This window comes from Schistocerca americana, chromosome 3 (genome assembly GCF_021461395.2).
Source record: "Schistocerca americana isolate TAMUIC-IGC-003095 chromosome 3, iqSchAmer2.1, whole genome shotgun sequence".
In the NCBI taxonomy this organism is placed as follows: Eukaryota; Metazoa; Arthropoda; class Insecta; order Orthoptera; family Acrididae; genus Schistocerca; species Schistocerca americana.
Genome location: NC_060121.1, coordinates 610782970 through 610801681, shown reverse-complemented (window position 1 = coordinate 610801681; position 18712 = coordinate 610782970). Strand labels below are relative to the sequence as shown.

The 18712-nt window shown below is 38.8% G+C and overlaps 1 protein-coding gene across 2 annotated transcripts in view; it reads right to left on the bottom strand.

Annotated features, from left to right (window-relative positions):
- LOC124606871 (putative lysozyme-like protein) overlaps window positions 1-18712 on the bottom strand; it is a 154509-nt gene that overhangs the window by 9192 nt on the left and 126605 nt on the right. The window contains exons 4-6 of one of the 2 annotated variants that reach the window (XM_047138959.1): window positions 11938-12156; window positions 6696-6962; window positions 3730-3897 (exon numbers count right to left, since the gene is read on the bottom strand). In XM_047138959.1, the coding sequence (XP_046994915.1) occupies window positions 3730-3897; window positions 6696-6962; window positions 11938-12156 (654 nt within the window). The remainder of the gene's footprint in view (window positions 1-3729; window positions 3898-6695; window positions 6963-11937; window positions 12157-18712) is intronic. The other variant, XM_047138958.1, reaches the window with a different exon arrangement.

Sequence of the window (18712 nt, the reverse complement as noted above, 5' to 3'; positions counted from 1 at the left end):
GCTTGTCTGAACTTCTCTACACCGTGTAGTAGGACATGACTGCATTATGAGAAGCAAAGTTTCCTTCAGAATGGTTCAGATGTTTTAGTGACACTTCATAACTTGATCTTATTTAGTCTGTTCTCTCTGCTAGTATTACTCATGTTACTTATTTATCCATTATTCTGTCACACCTGTACACTCTAGTATTAATCCTGCATTTTTATTGGGCCTACCAATTAATTCTTGTACTCTTAATCCTTTGTTCTTCTTTCCTGGGTCCCTTTAATTCAATTTCACTTTCTGTTTACTGAGCTGATTTGGCCTATATGACCCCCATTTGTTGTTCTATGATGGTGATATAGAACTTTATATGGAACAGTAAAAGAATCATTCATCACAAGCTGGTTGTTATACAGAATTGGTAACCGTTACATAAAAACCTGAACAAGTTCTTACCTCATTCATCACAATCTGGTTGTTGTACAGAATTGGTAACCATTACATAAAAACCTGAACAAGTTCTTACCTCATTTTCAACAACTACCTGTACTTGGACAAGGCAGAGGTCTCCTCTGTAGACACACAACAACATCATCATCATCTGTGGCACAAGCTATTTTTATGAGAAGAATCAACATTAATACCTTATAATTGAACATCTTTTAGTCCATTGTGGAAGGGAGTCATCAGGTGAGGCATTAGTTTTGTCAGTAGTTCCATGGTCAAGTTCTTGTATGTTGTTAAGGCATGCTGCTGCCTATATGGTCACTCATGGGTGCAGGCAAGAATGTCATGACTAGAGTTTAGCAATTAAGAGAGTTAACTTTGCGGTCATAAGCAGAATCGAAGACATTATTCTGAAATGAGTTTCTGTTTAACCCACAGTGTAACCATTGCCAGAAAGAAACATTAGTATGAAGGATGACCATAGAAAACAGAAAATATCATGCTTAAAAAATATAAAATGAAGTCACATGCAAAGAAGAAATATTCTTTTAATACTGAAAATATTCTGAAACTTAATTGTTAATAAAATGTTTAATTTTCTGCCATTTTAAGAATATGTGACACAAGTGTTGTAATTAATTGAGTACTGTGAAAATGGCAAATATAAAAAATGTTATTTTCTTTTATTTTGTAAAATATAAGTTTTTGTCTTATTGTGAACACAATATGGAAAAAAGAACAATTTAATTAATTGTACTTTAGAAATGAATTTATTCCTGGAAATTTCAGTATAATAGGCAAGTTATGTTTGTGAACTTCTTATGAAAATTTCCACAACTGGTGGTAAGTAAATCTGCAAGCTGAATGTAGGAAACTTCCTGGGTTTTGTAAAAATGTTTTAATTCTTGATAATAGTATTCAACAGGTATATAACACACAACACTTCTGGCACATAATTTCAATCTGTTATTATCAATTACAGTAAAATGTTGAGCGTATTTCTAAAATGACAAGTTGTGAGTTTGCTAGCACAGTTTGAAAAATAATTTAATAAGAAATAGATAAATAACAGTATATAGGATTTCTGTAAAATTTCTACTAAAAATACCCATATGACAATAAAAATATTTAGCTAGAAGGTGGTTTGAGCTCTCTGTCTTCTTATTAACTACAAACTACATTACATACATATAAAATGACAGTGCCTGTCAAATGCAGGTATCATAAACAAGCCAACAGTAGTAGCTCTAAAATGATGTTCATGATCGTTGAGCTGTTTTATGTATCAGTTCCTTATATGAAAAGCTAACAAGTATATAAATTAAGTCATACAAAACTGCTGGTTGTTACAAAACAGAGAACAAACTGCACAGAATTCTGGTTCAAAAGAACCACAAGAAAATGAATTCAGAAAATAAATGGGTACTGTGAAGTGGAGTTGTTTACAATTCATACCTACAGTCATACTTTGCAAGCTGGTGTTCATTGCTTGTTGAAATGGGGTTCATACATGGTACTATATTTATGATTACTGTTCCATGTTTCATTGAGAAATGGAGTATGGGGATACTGGCTGCATATCTTTGATCTCTCTTATCTCTTGCCTAAAATATTTTAAAATTAGAAAAATCATCTGAGTCTATCTTGAAAGTGTGCCAAAAGAAGGTATACAAACTTCTACTTATCAGATGGTAGCAGACCAATAAATGCGTGGATGCGGACAGAGAAATAGTTTTAAAAAATCTTGTATTCCTTTGTCTGATAAAAGTTTTCATGTCTGTCGGTCAGTGATTGGTCACAAATGTAACTGCATGCCTTTGAAGAGAGTTTGATGCTAGCAGAGAAGTTAGTAAAGTATGGTATAAGAGAAGCAAATAATACATGACAGAATCACAGATATTAATTTTCGAGAAAAGGGTGGAAGCAGTAAAAAGAAACATTTACTTATGGATGTCTTTTAGAAACTGAAATTATGATTACTTCATTTATTTGCCACTTATGTCTCCCTCCCACATTTCAAACAGTTAAACTTTCAGGTCTTGTAGTATGATAGTTGCTTTTATAATTTTTAATCTCAGCTTCATTAAAATCTCTGCATTTGATCATGACAACTTTTAATCTGTCTGTAATGTAGTCTGCAGCCATAACTTTTCAATTTCTTTTTAATTTTCATGCCTCTTGATGAACTATGTTGTTAGTGAGTGCATACTTTTTGTGAAGGTCATGCAAGTTTGTGAAAATCAGAGTAGCTAATGTGCAAGAATACTAGATACTGTGCACATTAAGCAGGCAGCTGATACAGGAGAATAAGTTGTAATCTTACACTGACACTAAATGTTTATGGTCTTGTGCCATAAATCACCCACTGATGTAAGATCTGAGATCAAATTATAAATCACAGAACAGAAATCTCCAAAATGTTTTAAATCATATGTTATTATAGTTGTCAGTCACATCTTTCAACATATTTTGGATTCATGAGTGTAAGTGTATAAATAGTAATTTCCTTATGGGAAATGTGGAACATCATTCTATTTACTGAACTCCTGGTGTTGTTAATAAATCAACTTAACATGTGGATTTTGCAGTGTGATCCAGTCATAGTTACAGAATCTAAAATTGGCCAGTACAGAACATTGGTAAATGGAAATGGAATAGTGCCAGTGCAAGAAAATAATACAGAATTGGATCAGGACAGACTAATGGGAAAGGTATGGCTTTATAAGAAGCAGCATCAAGTTCTACAACTCCATGTGACTTACAAAGTAGTGGAACTCTGTTACAAAGCTACTGTTATCAAATAAACATAATAAATTGTATGTGAAAATTATAAATAGTGTGAAAAACAATATCAAATACTAGGAAAGAGCAGAGCAAACAGCGTAGTTAATAGACTGTAATAGATTAAGTTACTCAAAGATAACAGTCAGGAAAAGACTGCACCAAAATTGAGTAACTTTTGAGATAGCTTTATTGAGCCCTTCAAATTATAAAAACTACAGTCGGATTTGAGAAGAGAAAACTAAAAGTTGTGTAAGTCGGAGAAAATTCCAGAAAATAGTGAATGTTATTGTTCCACTTTAAGTTATTTATTGGGATTAAATTTGTTCACAAAAATTCTAGTGTCATAATAAAACCTAACCACTGGTAGATATTGTGGTCTGATGACACCAATATAAACCAGTTGTGTGGTAGTATTAAAAGCTGCATATTGCCTGTCAACTAAAGCACATGTACAGAGCCCCACTCCTTGAATGTATGCCACTATGGTGTCAATCATGGTTGTGGTTTGGTCATTACCGCACGGGGAGTAGCATTGTTGGTGGTGAGGCTAGTGACAGTCGTCTGATTGGTGCGGGAGCTGGTGGTGGTTTTCGTCCCAGTAGCAACACCCAGCCCTAGGCTTTCAGTACCAGCCACAACACGGTATACCGTGCCTGCTGCACGCGCTGCACGGTCGGCGGTCCTCTACATCAGTTAGCAACACAGTCTGGTGAGCCTCATCAAACAGAGATATAATATGTATAAAAACAGTGAATTTTCTGATCTCTATCAGTTGTCTGTTTATTGATTTTTCTTGCAACTGCTTAAGTTTCTGGTCTTTCTCTCTGTGTAACTAATTTATACTTAATATTTTCCTATGTCTTAGTAATTGTTAAGCAACTTCTAATTTTTTTAAGGATATTTCTCTTTCATGTTTTCCAGCTAGCTGAGAATGTGAAATAAATTAAATGTAAATTACCCAAAATTATAATATCATGTGAAGAGATAAATTTGTTATATGTTTTCAACTTACATATTCCAATCCAGTTTATTAATTATATTTTTCATTCACCTCTTATTTGACAAATATATAGTGCAGTGTCACATTGTAATCGTCAAAGTAGGTTTATAACACATAAATCTTATTCCTAAAGTTCTTAATTTAATCATTTTATCACCCTATCTATGTTCAGTCTCTAGTAGTGGAGACTGTCATTTGTGTAGCTGCATGCATCTGTTTAAAAACCTGTACATTCTTCATCTGCATAACACAAAAAAATTGATGACCTGGCATACAACTGCACATGTTAAAATTCTTTTAAAGTTTCGACAGAAGCCTTTTAAGTGTGAAGTTGAACTTCAATTAAATTTTCTAATCTAATAAAAAGTAAGAAATAAATTAAGCTGTTAGAAGAGGAAAATACTATTTTATTCCAAGTCCAGATTGCAAAAACATCCTCAAGAGATCTGCATAAAATGTGGCTTTATTCCCATCTCTCATTTTATTTACAAACTTAATTTCTCTGACTGTGAAGTTCTTTTGATTTTTGACTTATATTGTTCATGAAAATAAAAAAAATATCATTTTCCTTTTCCTTTTAGTAGTGTTGTCAATTTACTGCTTCTTCATTTCTCTGTCTCATATCATTCCTTCATATGCCACTATCTGTTTCTACTCTGCAATGCATTACAATGGTGTGAACATATAAAGGGAGCTAAGTGATGCATTCTGCACAAAAGGGATAGAAAATACTTTGTGGCATCACCAGCGTGATCTCTGTCTCCATTCCATGTCACATGCCCCAGCTGTTCCCTACCCTGGTAACTGGCAATGCTCAAGTGGGTGACACGCCAGTCCACCTGTTCTGCTTCTTACTCTCCATAAAATTATTATATGCTCAGAAAACACACATTGTCACTTATTAAGATAATATTTGCCATGTTTGGTCTATGCCACCCATGATACTAATTAAGCTAATTACTCTCACCATCCCTAAACTAACACAAATACGAACTACATGCACCCCAAAGCACACGCTACCGACTTTGGCAACTGAATGATGACATTGGCTGGAGCTTCATGTACACTACTTCTTGCCACTGGGAATTCCCCCTCCCCTAACCTGCTCCACTCACTTTCTTATGTGCACACCACTACAGCAGTGATTTAATTTCTTTTTCCCTCAGTTGGGTTATCCCCCCCACCCCCCATCTCCAAAACACACACATACACACACATATTTTTTGACACTGTTGACTTCTAACTTTTTTTCCAAAGTGCATTCAAGTGGTTCTTTTTACCTTGCAAACCAAAGATCACAATTTTCTTTTTCCTTCTCTTTATATATTTACTGTCAATTTCTGCTGTTGAAAAAGCTACAAATATTGAAGATAGAAAGGCTATATTCCTCCTGTTTGGTAACTCAGCTGATAATGTTTTGTGAGGGTCAGTGAATCCTTCTGTCAGACATTGTTATGAAATCATGCTATTTGATGTTAAGTGGAAGACTGAATACAACACTCATTCATGGTGATAATAATCAGATATTTGATACAGGGGCAAATGCCTGTCACCCGAATTCTGTTCACAGCCTGTATGCTTTTCCTATGTTCTGGTTTGCTTAGCTCTGCAGTAATGCAGCCCTGTAAAATCCCTGTGACTGGTCTGTTTTATATTATCTTCATCTATTTACAATTACATTTCACACTGCTCCAAGACTAGCTGTACAATATCTCCGTGATGCATCATTCACTGACCTTCCTAGCTCTTTTAATCCATACATATCTCATGTTTAGAGTCAGTATAAACAACAAATATTTTTGAAGACAATGATACTAATATCCATCAAGAATACATTTTTATAATGGCTCTTTTAATTGGTTAGTGGATTACTCTAAATGTCTTAATAAACCTTAGAGTGTATTTATTTCATTAATAGCTGAACATAAATTTTTGATTCTATAACTGATTTTAATGTATCATTTAACTTCCACTGGGTATACTGTAAAATACTTCAGCCTTCATATATTCTCCAGCTTTTCAGGTCTTTTGGCCAGCTTTGTAGCTCCAACAGTAATCATCATGTGTTAACCCTGCTACCAGAGGCTGAGTGACTAATCTGTAATTTGTGTATTCAGACAGAAATCACTGCATTATTTCAAACATAGCAAGGTATATGTAACAATGGTGTGTGTGTGTGTGTGTGTGTGTGTGTGTGTGTGTGTGTGTGTGTGTGTGTGTGAGTGAGTGAGTGAGTGAGTGAGAGAGAGAGAGAGAGAGAGAGAGAGTGAGTGAGGGAAAGAGCTGGAGGGAGGGAGAGTGGGAGAGAGGGAGAGGGGATTAACCATATAACAAAATGGTCATTTACAGTATTTCTGTTTGCAGGAGTTAGAATGATGGTGGAAGGTTGTTGCTAAGTAGCTTTGCCAGGTCAGATTTTTTGAAAGATGCCAAAAATGTCTCACAGACACTCACCTCAATTAGTACCAAGACTGAGACTTACCCGAATGATATCAAAGAGGAAGTTTCCAGATCCGCCACCTGAGCCTCCAGTGCCAGCAGAAGCTCCAAACCCAAAGTTGATCAACCGTTTGTTGCGGTCAGCCTCCTCAGAATCTGCATCGGCTGCAGGTGCAGGTGCAGCATTGTCACTGGGTGCACTGTTGCCTCCACTTGCTGCCAGTTCTTGGTCCTCACCATACTGGACACGAACTTCACTCTGCTGGGATTCTGCCCCAGACAGCTGATTCTCTTCAGGATTTAATTCCGTCTGTAGAGGCACCAGGTACACAGACACTAAGTGCCTATTGTATATTTGATTCAGTTATGATACAGGGTGTTTCAAAAATGACCGGTATATTTGAAACGGCAATAAAAACTAAACGAGCAGCGATAGAAATACACCGTTTGTTGCAATATGTTTGGGACAACAGTACATTTTCAGGCAGACAAACTTTCGAAATTACAGTAGTTACAATTTTCAACAACAGATGGTGCTGTGGTCTGGGAAACTCTATAGTACGATATTTTCCACATATCCACCATGCGTAGCAATAATATGGCGTAGTCTCTGAATGAAATTACCCGAAACCTTTGACAACGTGTCTGGCGGAATGGCTTCACATGCAGATGAGATGTACTGCTTCAGCTGTTCAATTTTTTTCTGGATTCTGGCGGTACACCTGGTCTTTCAAGTGTCCCCACAGAAAGAAGTCACAGGGGTTCATGTCTGGCGAATAGGGAGGCCAATCCACGCCGCCTCCTGTATGTTTCGGATAGCCCAAAGCAATCACACGATCATCGAAATATTCATTCAGGAAATTAAAGACGTCGACCGCGCGATGTGGCCGGGCACCATCTTGCATAAACCACGAGGTGTCCGCAGTGTCGTCTTAGGCAGTTTGTACCGCCACAAATTCACGAAGAATGTCCAGATAGCGTGATGCAGTAATCGTTTCGGATCTGAAAAATGGGCCAATGATTCCTTTGGAAGAAATGGCGGCCCAGACCAGTACTTTTTGAGGATGCAGGGACGATGGGACTGCAACGTGGGGCTTTTCGGTTCCCCATATGCGCCAGTTCTGATTATTGACGAACCCGTCCAGGTAAAAATAAGCTTCGTCAGTAAACCAAATGCTGCCCACATGCATATCGCCGTCATCAATCCTGTGCACTATATCGTTAGCGAATGTCTCTCGTGCCGCAATGGTAGCGGTGCTGAGGGGTTGCCGCATTTGAATTTTGTATGGATAGAGGTATAAACTCTGGCGCATGAGACGATACGTGGACGTTGGCGTCATTTGGACCGTAGCTGCAACACGGCGAACGGAAACCCAAGGCTGCTGTTGGATCACCTGCTGCACTAGCTGCGCGTTGCCCTCTGTGGTTGCCGTACGCGGTCGCCCTACCTTTCCAGCACGTTCATCTGTCACGTTCCCAGTCCGTTGAAATTTTTCAAACAGATCCTTTATTGTATCGCTTTTCGGTCCTTTGGTTACATTAAACCTCCGTTGAAAACTTCGTCTTGTTGCAACAACACTGTGTTCTAGGCGGTGGAATTCCAACACCAGAAAAATCCTCTGTTCTAAGGAATAAACCATGTTGTCTACAGCACACTTGCACGTTGTGAACAGCACACGCTTACAGCAGAAAGACGACGTACAGAATGGCGCACCCACAGACTGCGTTGTCTTCTATATCTTTCACATCACTTGCAGCGCCATCTGTTGTTGAAAATTGTAACTACTGTAATTTCGAAAGTTCGTCCGCCTGAAAATGTACTGTTGTCCCAAGCGTATTGCAACAAACGGTGTATTTCTATCGCTGCTCGTTTAGTTTTTATTGCCGTTTCAAATATACCGGTCATTTTTGAAACACCCTGTATATGACGCAGCACATAGCACAGATGCCTGTTTCATCTAGCTGTGTGTACTACACAGTAAATGACTACAAAAGCATAAGACTGTTGTATATATCTAGAGAAGAGTGTGTGGAATGACAAGCTGTGCATTGCTCCCGACTAATGTTGCATTCTAAACTTTTCTTGTTTGTGTGCAAAAATTCCATTCTGTCTGTATAAAATTGTGTTCGGTTTGCATGTGTACTGAAGAGAGTAAGAATCATTTGCAGATATATCACTAGGATTAGGATGATTTTATAGACATTTTATACATGAAGTGAAATGTTGGACTGTTTGAAATAATAATTTGTGTACTTGAGAAAAACGCATTTAAAAGTCATTATATGTGGTAAGACGTACTCTGTCAGTTTATTCCTCCCAGGTAATTTGAGGACAAGGAGGAGGAGGACAGGTTAGATGTCCTGTCTGTCATTCTCACATGAAACTTTGTAATGAAGCATTTAAGTTGACTAAAAATCATGTTTCACAAAAAGAAACTAAATTTATATAATAAGTAACAAATTTCTGATGCTGCAGGCATATTTGTCATCAACTGTTTCTAACTCACATTCAGTAACTGAAAAGGTACATAAAAAACTAGCAAAATTCAAAACTATACTAAAAATCAAAAATTTATTTCACAATAATATGTCATCAAATACAAACATTCTAAAACAGAGTAACAAACCATAATAAAATAAAATATCTGACACATTTTATACAATATCACACATTATAGGATTTATAGATGACTTTCTCTTGACAACTGCTGAATAAATGTGGTGTTTATTGAATGGCTTGTTTTCTAGCTTTGTCTGTGACATCAGCTGAACCAGCACAAACAATCAAGATGACAGTTAGTCCAGTAATATGATGATAAGTTTCCCAAACATGTCATGAAATGTTCTGCAGTTCTTTCAATGAGATGTCTTATCAAGCAAAACAAAGCAGCCAGAGACAACTGTTAATAAAGTGACTGATGACATACAAACCTTGTCAACATCAAGCAAGCAGTTAGAAGACACACAATCCCATATCTGTCAATCATATGGGAGGAAACATACAAGCTGTTACTGCCATCATTAGATGCCTGTTAGATGAATTCAGGTATTGAATCTGTCAGTCATATGAGGAGAAATATGTTCACTGCCGAAAGGAAGCAAACAAATAACAGAGCTCTCATTTCAGTTTTGTGTGTTGTATGGTTTTTGTTTGAAGTGAAGTTGGTGTAACTGCAGTGTGCATTAGTATACGTAATACATGATAAACCATTTCCTTAATTTATTTCTGTTGAGAGAATGATTATTACTTATATGTTTAATCTTGCAAGTCAACATTACAATACATAAAATGGAGGTTATTTTACTTTTGTTATTATTACAGTATATGTTTAGAGCTGTGTAACAAAAGATAGAAGAAATCAGTGAGTTAAATACTGAAAAGTTAGTCCATTGCTACAGTACACCACTGACAATTTCACAAAATAAAGGAGGTTATTTCTGGAGATCTAAAGAATAACACAAATGTTTTCAAGTTTTGCACATAATACGTTCAAAGTATTGTACTCAGACAGTCCACACCAACACCATGAGTTTAAAAATGGTGCAGAGCTTCAACAGTTGTTAGCCATTAAAAACGAGCAAGAAAGCAATTTTCAAAATGTTAAAAATTGTAAGGATGCATTCAGATTGTGAGAACAGACCAACACCAGGATGTCACAGAACAATAGCCATAAGCCTGTATTCGAACAATTTGTACATATTTCAAATAATTTACAATACATTCTCCTAAGTATTTGAGTTTATTTGAAACTTATAATCTTAATGAGGTTTGTATTTCTATAAACAAAGGCCATATGTATGCATAAAGGAATAACACCCAAATACAACTGCTATGTACATCCACTGCTGTCATTTACATTTCTCATATAAATAAATTAGTACCATACAAAAATTTTGTTAGTCTGTTAAGATATATTTGGGACTATAATCAATGAATATAGTGTATGAAGTACTCAGAAAGTTTAGCACTGGGAGGATGACAGGCATTTTCTCAACATTGTTCTTATAATAAGCAATGATATTATACATATTTTACTTCTTTGCAGATGTTTTGCCCTCACATCATCCATCCCAGTACTAAACTGAAAGTTACTAGTGTGCCAGGGCATGCATGTAAGTGAGGTATGAACAGTATTATTTGAGAGTTTACAAAAAAATGTATGTTGACGTAGATACAAAGTTCGATTACAAGTGAATCTGCCACTGTTCTTTCAAAGTCTATGGGAATGTACACAGTAGAAAGAGACATAATATAGCTTCAGTAAATTAAATTCAATATCTACGTGAACATACGCTGCTAACAACTGTGCAGGAGAGAGGAGACTGACCAGATACTCCACAGATATGGCCCTTTTAATTGTGAAAAAATTGCTTGCAAATTTGTGCGTATTGTTCAAGCAGTCAGCAAAATACTTTTTTCATCAGGATCAAAATAAACTTACTGCCAGACAAGTCAACACACACTTGTGTGCTTCTAAGTGATTGTTAAGTTGGTGCAACTAAGGAAAAATGTGTAACAAACACATTAGTGTCAAGAAAGTAGACAAATATACAAGTGTGTACTCCTTTGATGTAGATCAGTAGTAGATATGATCAAAAAACTGTATTGTATCTAGACTCAATCTGCAATTTGCAACAATATGTACACTTTGGGAGTAGCACTCAGTGTATCTTTGCTCAAATTATGTTGTACACATTAAAACAACTGATTTTTTGTCCAGCAGGTTGTTTGAATATCTTTATGCTTATATGGTACTTTATAAGCATATTACAGACCTTTTATTTATGACTGATGACTGTATTCGCTTTGGGAGTACCACAAGTGATTTAAAAAATAATCTTACCATATTTCTGATAAATGAGCACTTTCCCTATAATACATTGACACAACGTATGGTTGTTTTGTGGTCATCTGTATGTTCTGCAGCAGCTTCTCAGATACTGAATGAAGTTTTCAGCAAATTCCAATTTCTTTTTTTTTTTGCCTTTGGAGAAATTTTAAGGAAAGTAATAAATTACTTCAATAAATGTGCCACTGTCAACAAATCTGGTCAATTCTGTGCTCTCCTGTAACAGCTGTGTCCTATAAGACCCTTGTTAGGAAAGAGGTGTGTGTGTGTGTGTGTGTGTGTGTGTGTGTGTGTGTGTGTGTGTGTGTGTGTATTTGTGTTTGTGTGTAGTCAAATTATGAAAATCTTTATTTGTTTGTCGGTGGTGTGTATCTTTTTTGCTGGCTGTATGTATACACTGGTAGTCTATGCCGGGGGGGAGGTGAGCTCTTCGACGTCAGATGACTCGGTGCCTGGTTGTTCAGTGTCCTCGCCCTCTTCCTCCTCGAAGGGCGGGTATGTTGGCAATGTAATGCTGATGCGCCTGCCGCCCCCATCGCCTGAGGAGCCTCCGCCACTGCGGTTGCCGCCTCCCAGCAGACCACCTCTCAGCACCAGCCGACCGATTACTCGGAATAAGTACTGAGTGATCATTTGGATTTTCCTATCGATTATCTAGAAGCAAAGACGAGCTATTGGTATTCTATTCATCAATTGCACATGTTCCGATATTCCCTTGTCCCTCGCTGTCCAGTGTCCTTTGCTGAGGACCTGGTTGTGGATGTCTAGCAGACAGTTTCTCTTTACTACTGTCTGTAATATCAGTCAAAACTGATGGCCCTACTGCCCTATAACACAGGATGGAATGTCTCACAAAAAAGGTGGTCATATGGGGCAGCTGGATATCAGCATAATTTCTCATATCAAATGACAGCGAATATAAATCATTTTGCAGAGATTTAAATCCTACCTCATAGTTCTGCTAAAAGAAAAAGTGGGATGGGGTTCTAGCCTAAGGGAAAAACTGATGCAACTTTTTATGATCACTAGAGCAGTCCTGTAGAGATGCAAGGAAGCTACCCTACGTTCACTCATTCTCGTCCAAATAATTTCAGTTTGAAGTTGTGTCAATACAGAATGGCTGGCTCATTTCAGTCTAATAGAAGATATTTCAGAAACATTTTAAAAATCTGAAAATTTTTGCGGTACAACTGATGTGATTGGTTGGGCAACGGCGTCTGATAGATCATTTGCTGTGAAACTTTTTATTTTGTTTGAAACTGTAGGATAGTTTAATCAAAAATTATTCACTAATGGGTCGAATCATAACAGATGTAGGATGTTGCTGTTGAGAAAAAATGATTTATAAGAGATTAATCTTGCTACATGTGTATGTACATGCCATTGCCTTATTCTCTAAGCTGCTGAGAACGCATGGCAGAATAAAACATATGTACTGCAAGGAAGTATTTCCACTAAATAGGTTTATCGCTTGCATTTTTCTTTCTCATTGGCAACGTATTGAAAGTGAAACGCAGATATGTCTATTATTCTAGGAAATGGAAGGAGATAGGGTGAAGACAGTTTATTGTGATCTAGAGGCATATCGTGCTCAGCAACTGCAAGTGCTCTGTTTCTGCATCTTGTAAATCTCCAGATATACGTCCCCGAAATATTGCCCCAGATGCACAGCACCACTTTTAACTGCAATGCAACTGCAATTTGAATGGCCTGGAAAATAAAAATGCCACGACGTGGGACTAGAAATATCGTCAGATCGTTCCTCTGTCCTTCACATTGTGCACAGCTTGACAATCTATGCCATAAATCAGCGATTCCCAAACTTCTTTGATCACAGAACCTCAAAAATGACATCCACGGCTTTACTGAATCCAGAACTTATGCTGCACTTCATCAATTTTCAGAGCCAGCCCCTTGATTGATTCTTGCTTATTTTGAATTGCACATAGAAACATGGAATAGTGACTTTCCAGCATCGTATAAATCGATTTTTGCTTTATTTGTTTATATAATTGACACGCAATTTTTTCCATGATTGACCAAAGGTGCTTTAAAAGGTTGAGGTTTTGTGGGAAGCAGTTTGGGAACCGCTGTCATTAAAAACCGTTACGCCTTCGTTCGCATTGCTGCGGCGAAGAGTCGGCCGCCCCCTCTTCACTCAGCATATAGCGACAGCGCGGGATCGTTGGCTGCATCAAAGTAGCTCGTGACGTCTTCCTGCTCAGCAGCCGAGGTCGCTTCTGGCGCCGGCTGCCCGCCGCTGCGGCCGCTGTCCAGAATCCTCTGGCTCAACGCGCGGAAAACGGCCTGAGTGACCGGTGGGATCTGATTATCGATTGTCTAGAATCAGAGAAGTGTCTTTGTTTGGTGTCTTGTCCAGTCTGGTCCAACCCACTGACTTTAGCTTCTCAAGAGTAGGATGGGAAGCCTCAGCCCACGGTGGTAATTATGTCTCATTAATTAAATAGACGGGTAGGAGAAGAGCAAAGACCACCAAATTACTCGGAAAAAAATGTTCCCGTATTTTTCAGCAGAGATGATATCGACATTTCGATGCCTACAGTCCGATTAAAATTACTAGATAGTTGACACTTCACGGGCTCGAGCTGGTTTCCTCCAATTGGAGCGTTCAACATCACGCCCGAACCCTTCGCCGTTGCCAAACTGCCAGAACGATCGGTCAGTTCATCTTGTCAGGCTTTCTTTCTCGTTGTGTTTGGATTCCGAATTCTAGATCTGGCCCATTAATTTCGCATTTCATCAAACATGATAACCACACACACACACACACACACACACACACACACACACACACACACACGCACCCGCGCGCGCGCGACACTAACCAAACGCTACTAGAGCGTTGCACAATACACGCGATTCAGCGTCATGTACCCACGGAGTCGGTTTACATTAGAAAAGTTTCGCATGACATTATGCGAAGCCGAAGGTTTTAAAGGCTGCAATTAATCGTTGATACTGGACTATCAGAATCATAAATTAAACAAGTTAAGGCATCGTAGTGTAGTGGTTAGCGCATTGGCCTATTTTGTAAAAATTCGTAGTTCGAAACTCGTATATCACAGTGAATATTTGAATACTTTTCATTTGTAAGTCTAATAAAAGGACTTTCATTGTTATTTTTGTTCAGTTAATCGACTTAAATACATTTTTTAAATTTTTAAAACTTTGCCATGTCATTTTCATTATCGTACTGATTTTTTTTATTTGCCTTTTTTTTTCCCTAAATTCTTTTTCTTTCATTTGGAATCTGCCAGTATCGTTTATAATCTACAGCTAAGTACCAATCAGGACTGCTCATTGGTTGGTAAAGCGGCTGTCCGTGTAGCCAGTGTGAGGGTAACTTCAGGTAACCAACGAATGATAGCGAGAAATGCAGTTTGTTTTTCATCGTTTAAACTGAAATTTTTGTCTTGAGTTTGCTCGTAGAGGTTAGCTTTAATCCCCCTGAAGAAAACGGTCGTGGTTTAATAGGTATGCCGCTGATTACTGACCGCCGTTTTCTCCGATACATTGTACATCACGAGGTTGTGGTAAGGTTAGGACGTGAGTTTAAATTCAGGGCTACAAAATGCCTCGTGTTCCGCAGTTCAGTGGAACAACAGGAAGGCCTTTTCAGGTTAAAAATTCCGTGACAGCCGTGTGACATGGGGCGTTGTCATGATGCAGCATATACTTGTCTGCAATGTCTGGTCTCACTCGATTCACCCTTCTCCTGAGTCTTTCAAGGACATCTTTGTAAAACATTTCACTGACAGTTTGTTCTGTAGGAACAAGTTCCTTATGCGTGATACTCCTACTGTCAAAAAAACGAAGCAGTATTGTTTTGATCTTTGATTTGCTCATTCGTTTTTTTTCTTTTTTTTCGGTCGACGAGATGGCACACGTTCACCGCTCTCGTCCGTTCTTGAACTTAAATGTCAGCCTGAGCGAGGTTCATCTTCAACGTGTTTTCTGTCTTGCATAAATGATTTGTGCAAGCGAAAACCTTATGCCCTTAATAAGAAATGTTCACCGAGTGAGCTGCCACAGTGGCTAGCACACTGGCCTTGCATTCGGGAGGACGACGGTTCAATCCCGCATCCGGCCATCCTGACGTAGGTTTTCCGTGATTTCCCTAAATCCCTCCAGGCAAATGCCGGCATGGTTCCTTTGAAAGGGCACGGCCGACTTCCTCCCCCGTTCTTCCCTAATCCAATGAGACTGATGACCTCGCTCTCTGGTCTCCTCCTCGAAACAACCCAACCCAGCCCTACCCAACCCAAGAAATGTTCCCCATAGACCTGTTTCAACTTTTCAAGGGTCACAGTCGCGGATTCCCAGAGTTTCACTCAAAACTTGATGGGATAACTTTGCACTAAACTCCGATGTTCCATTTTCGGAACACACAACGAAAACACAATTTCATTAGTGGCGCTCTAAAAAATCACGTGATGGCTGTACGAACCTGAAACTCGGGCAGAGCATCTGGATGGTACGAACTACCAGTCTACACTAGTATAACAACACAGCATTTCCAGATCGCTCGCAGTGTAGTCAGTCTCATCACTTTTCTCAAACACTTCGTATGCTGACCAACTTTTCATCGTTTGCACCTCACTGAAATCTGCGGTACTGCAAACTAGCACATGACAATTCAATGCTAAGTTTTTGGTCAGTTATGCTTACGGTTTACACTGTAATCCTATATCATACGGACGTGGAACGTCTGTGACTACGCGCCAATAAAGTATACACACCTCTTGGATCTGTGAACATCTGTGTTGAACAATGTAGAATGGGAAATATTAGCCTGAAGACTTAAATTTCTGGCGAGTTCAAGTGAAGAAAAGAACTTTTATGTAGATAAAATCTCGCGAATATATGGATACGTTGTCGCAACTGCCAGAGTCGGTACTTCAGTTATTCGTCCATAGGCACCATCTTGCTGTAGGATGTTCTGCCGTAGGTTGTCTGCCTCCCCCCCCCCCTCTCCCCCCCCCCCCCCTGCCCTACCTTAACCATACCATACGGTGGCACAACCCTCTAATGTATTCATGAACATTATGCGAATTTTAGAAGGGGCTCTTTTTTGTATTTGTAAGGTCTGACCGGTCGCGAAATGGTAACCGCAGTGAAAAATCAAAAAGTTTTATTTGCAACATTTAGCTACACCTTCCAGCTAGTTCTCTATACAGTCATCGCTCCGTCAGACATTTGTCTTAGCACTGTACCAACATTCCCACACCCTCGTCATAGAAGGCAGATGCCCGTGCTTTTCGCCAATTCCCTACGCTGGTTTGCATCTCGTTGTCTGTGCCAAAATGCCGTTCTAATAGCCAACGTTTCATGTCTGAAAAGAGATGAAAACCAGAGAGATCCAAGTCCGGGCTTTATGGTAAGTGATCGGGAGGTTCTGTTGTCTTAGGCATCTTTACATGCTCACTGTGTGCTCAGAACTGAAAAATGCGACGTGATGCGATCGACGGGCATACCAGAGACTCCACGCAATACATTTCACTTTGGCTTTAATTTTGCGACCGATCAAATCTTGAAAAAAGAATAGCCCTCGTACAAAGAGGTAGTCACAATACTTTCCGATGTGAAGGCGGAGTTTACCACTGTTTCGCGTGCAACGTTTATGGAGATCTCTTTATGCTTCATTTATGAATTATGTGGTTCAGGGGGCGACTCATCGGCATTAGACCTGCACCTCAGTTTCTCTGGCACTTCTACTATGAATGCAGGAAGGTTGGCATTAAACGTCTGGTCGACGACGGGGTTATTAGACACGGATCACAAACTATGTTATTTCCTTGCATTTGCCTTAAGATGTTTAGGGAAATCAAGGAAAACATAAACCAGGATGACTGGAGGGGGATTTGAAGAGTCACCATGCCGAATGTGTGTTCAATGTCTTATCCATTGTTCAACCTCGCTGAGTGGTGTTTTCATGGAGGTTTGTTGTAAACTTTCATAAAGGACCTACGGTACATTTCTGCCTATATAACGCTGCAGCTAGTGTTGAAGGTGAACGATATAGCATTTGACGCTAGACATCCACAGACAGCATGGACCAACGAGAGACAGGGACAGACCAAGTATTTCTAGACAAGGCTTGCCGTTTGCAGCAGAGCTTCAACGAAGGTCAGACAGGTTTTCAAGAAAAAATTGACAAGAACCAATCATAGCTTCCTACTGCTGTTAATCGTCTGAGACAGAGATAAGAATTACAAAGAGTACTGCCTACGTGAAATGGAAACATGTTTGTATCTAAAGTTGTAAGTAGCGGAGTGGACAGTTTCCACAACCAGGAGACCAAAACAGAAGTTAATACATTTCAGTTACAGCTAGGAAAGAAATGGAGTTCGGGTTTTTATTGTGGCAATCTATGCTAATAATGGTTAAGTTGTCGATGCAAGAAATAAATATTGGGAAACTGAGTCAGCATCTGGTTAGCTCATGAGATTAATGTGTATCTAATAAACAAAATACTGTGCCGTAAGGGGAACTATTGGTGGTGAATAAGAAGGTGGGGAATCAGTGACTGAGGTACACTATTAATATGTTTAAATAAATTTGTTATAAAATGTCTACTCAGCTACTAAACCGTTGGTTTTGCACTCTTTACAAACGAAACTGTTTGCGGTTTAACGTGTAAGCTAAAGAGGCTGACTTCGATGGAAGCTGGAAGTACGAATGTATCTCCCGTTTGGATCTATTTCCATTCTTGTGGACGACTTTTTGTCTGATTGACTGTTCTGTCATGAGTACTAACATTAATTAATAGAATGTATGTTGAATCTTTTCTATGTTCAAAATTTACCAGGTGGTTGGAGAACAAGACCCGTGCATGCGTGACCGAAGGAACACTGCGACGTACTTCTGAATAACACAGGCATTGCAATATCGGAATCATCCGCCAACACTGGACAGGCAGTTTTCAATTAAAATGTTCTCCTGTACAGGAATATAGGTAATGAATGTACGAGTGCAGGTTGTAGACACATGGTTGACGACATACGGAAGTTTGGTTCTGGCCGTAAGTCGTGCTCGGATAGTCTAATGGTAAGGCGACCGCTGATAACTGGGAAATGCGGGTTTGTGATTCGGTCCGACACAAACTTTCACTGTTATCGTTCCATTATACAGCTGATGGTTGCCCATATTCGGAATTACGAACGCATTTCATGTGTTTCATTATGGTTGT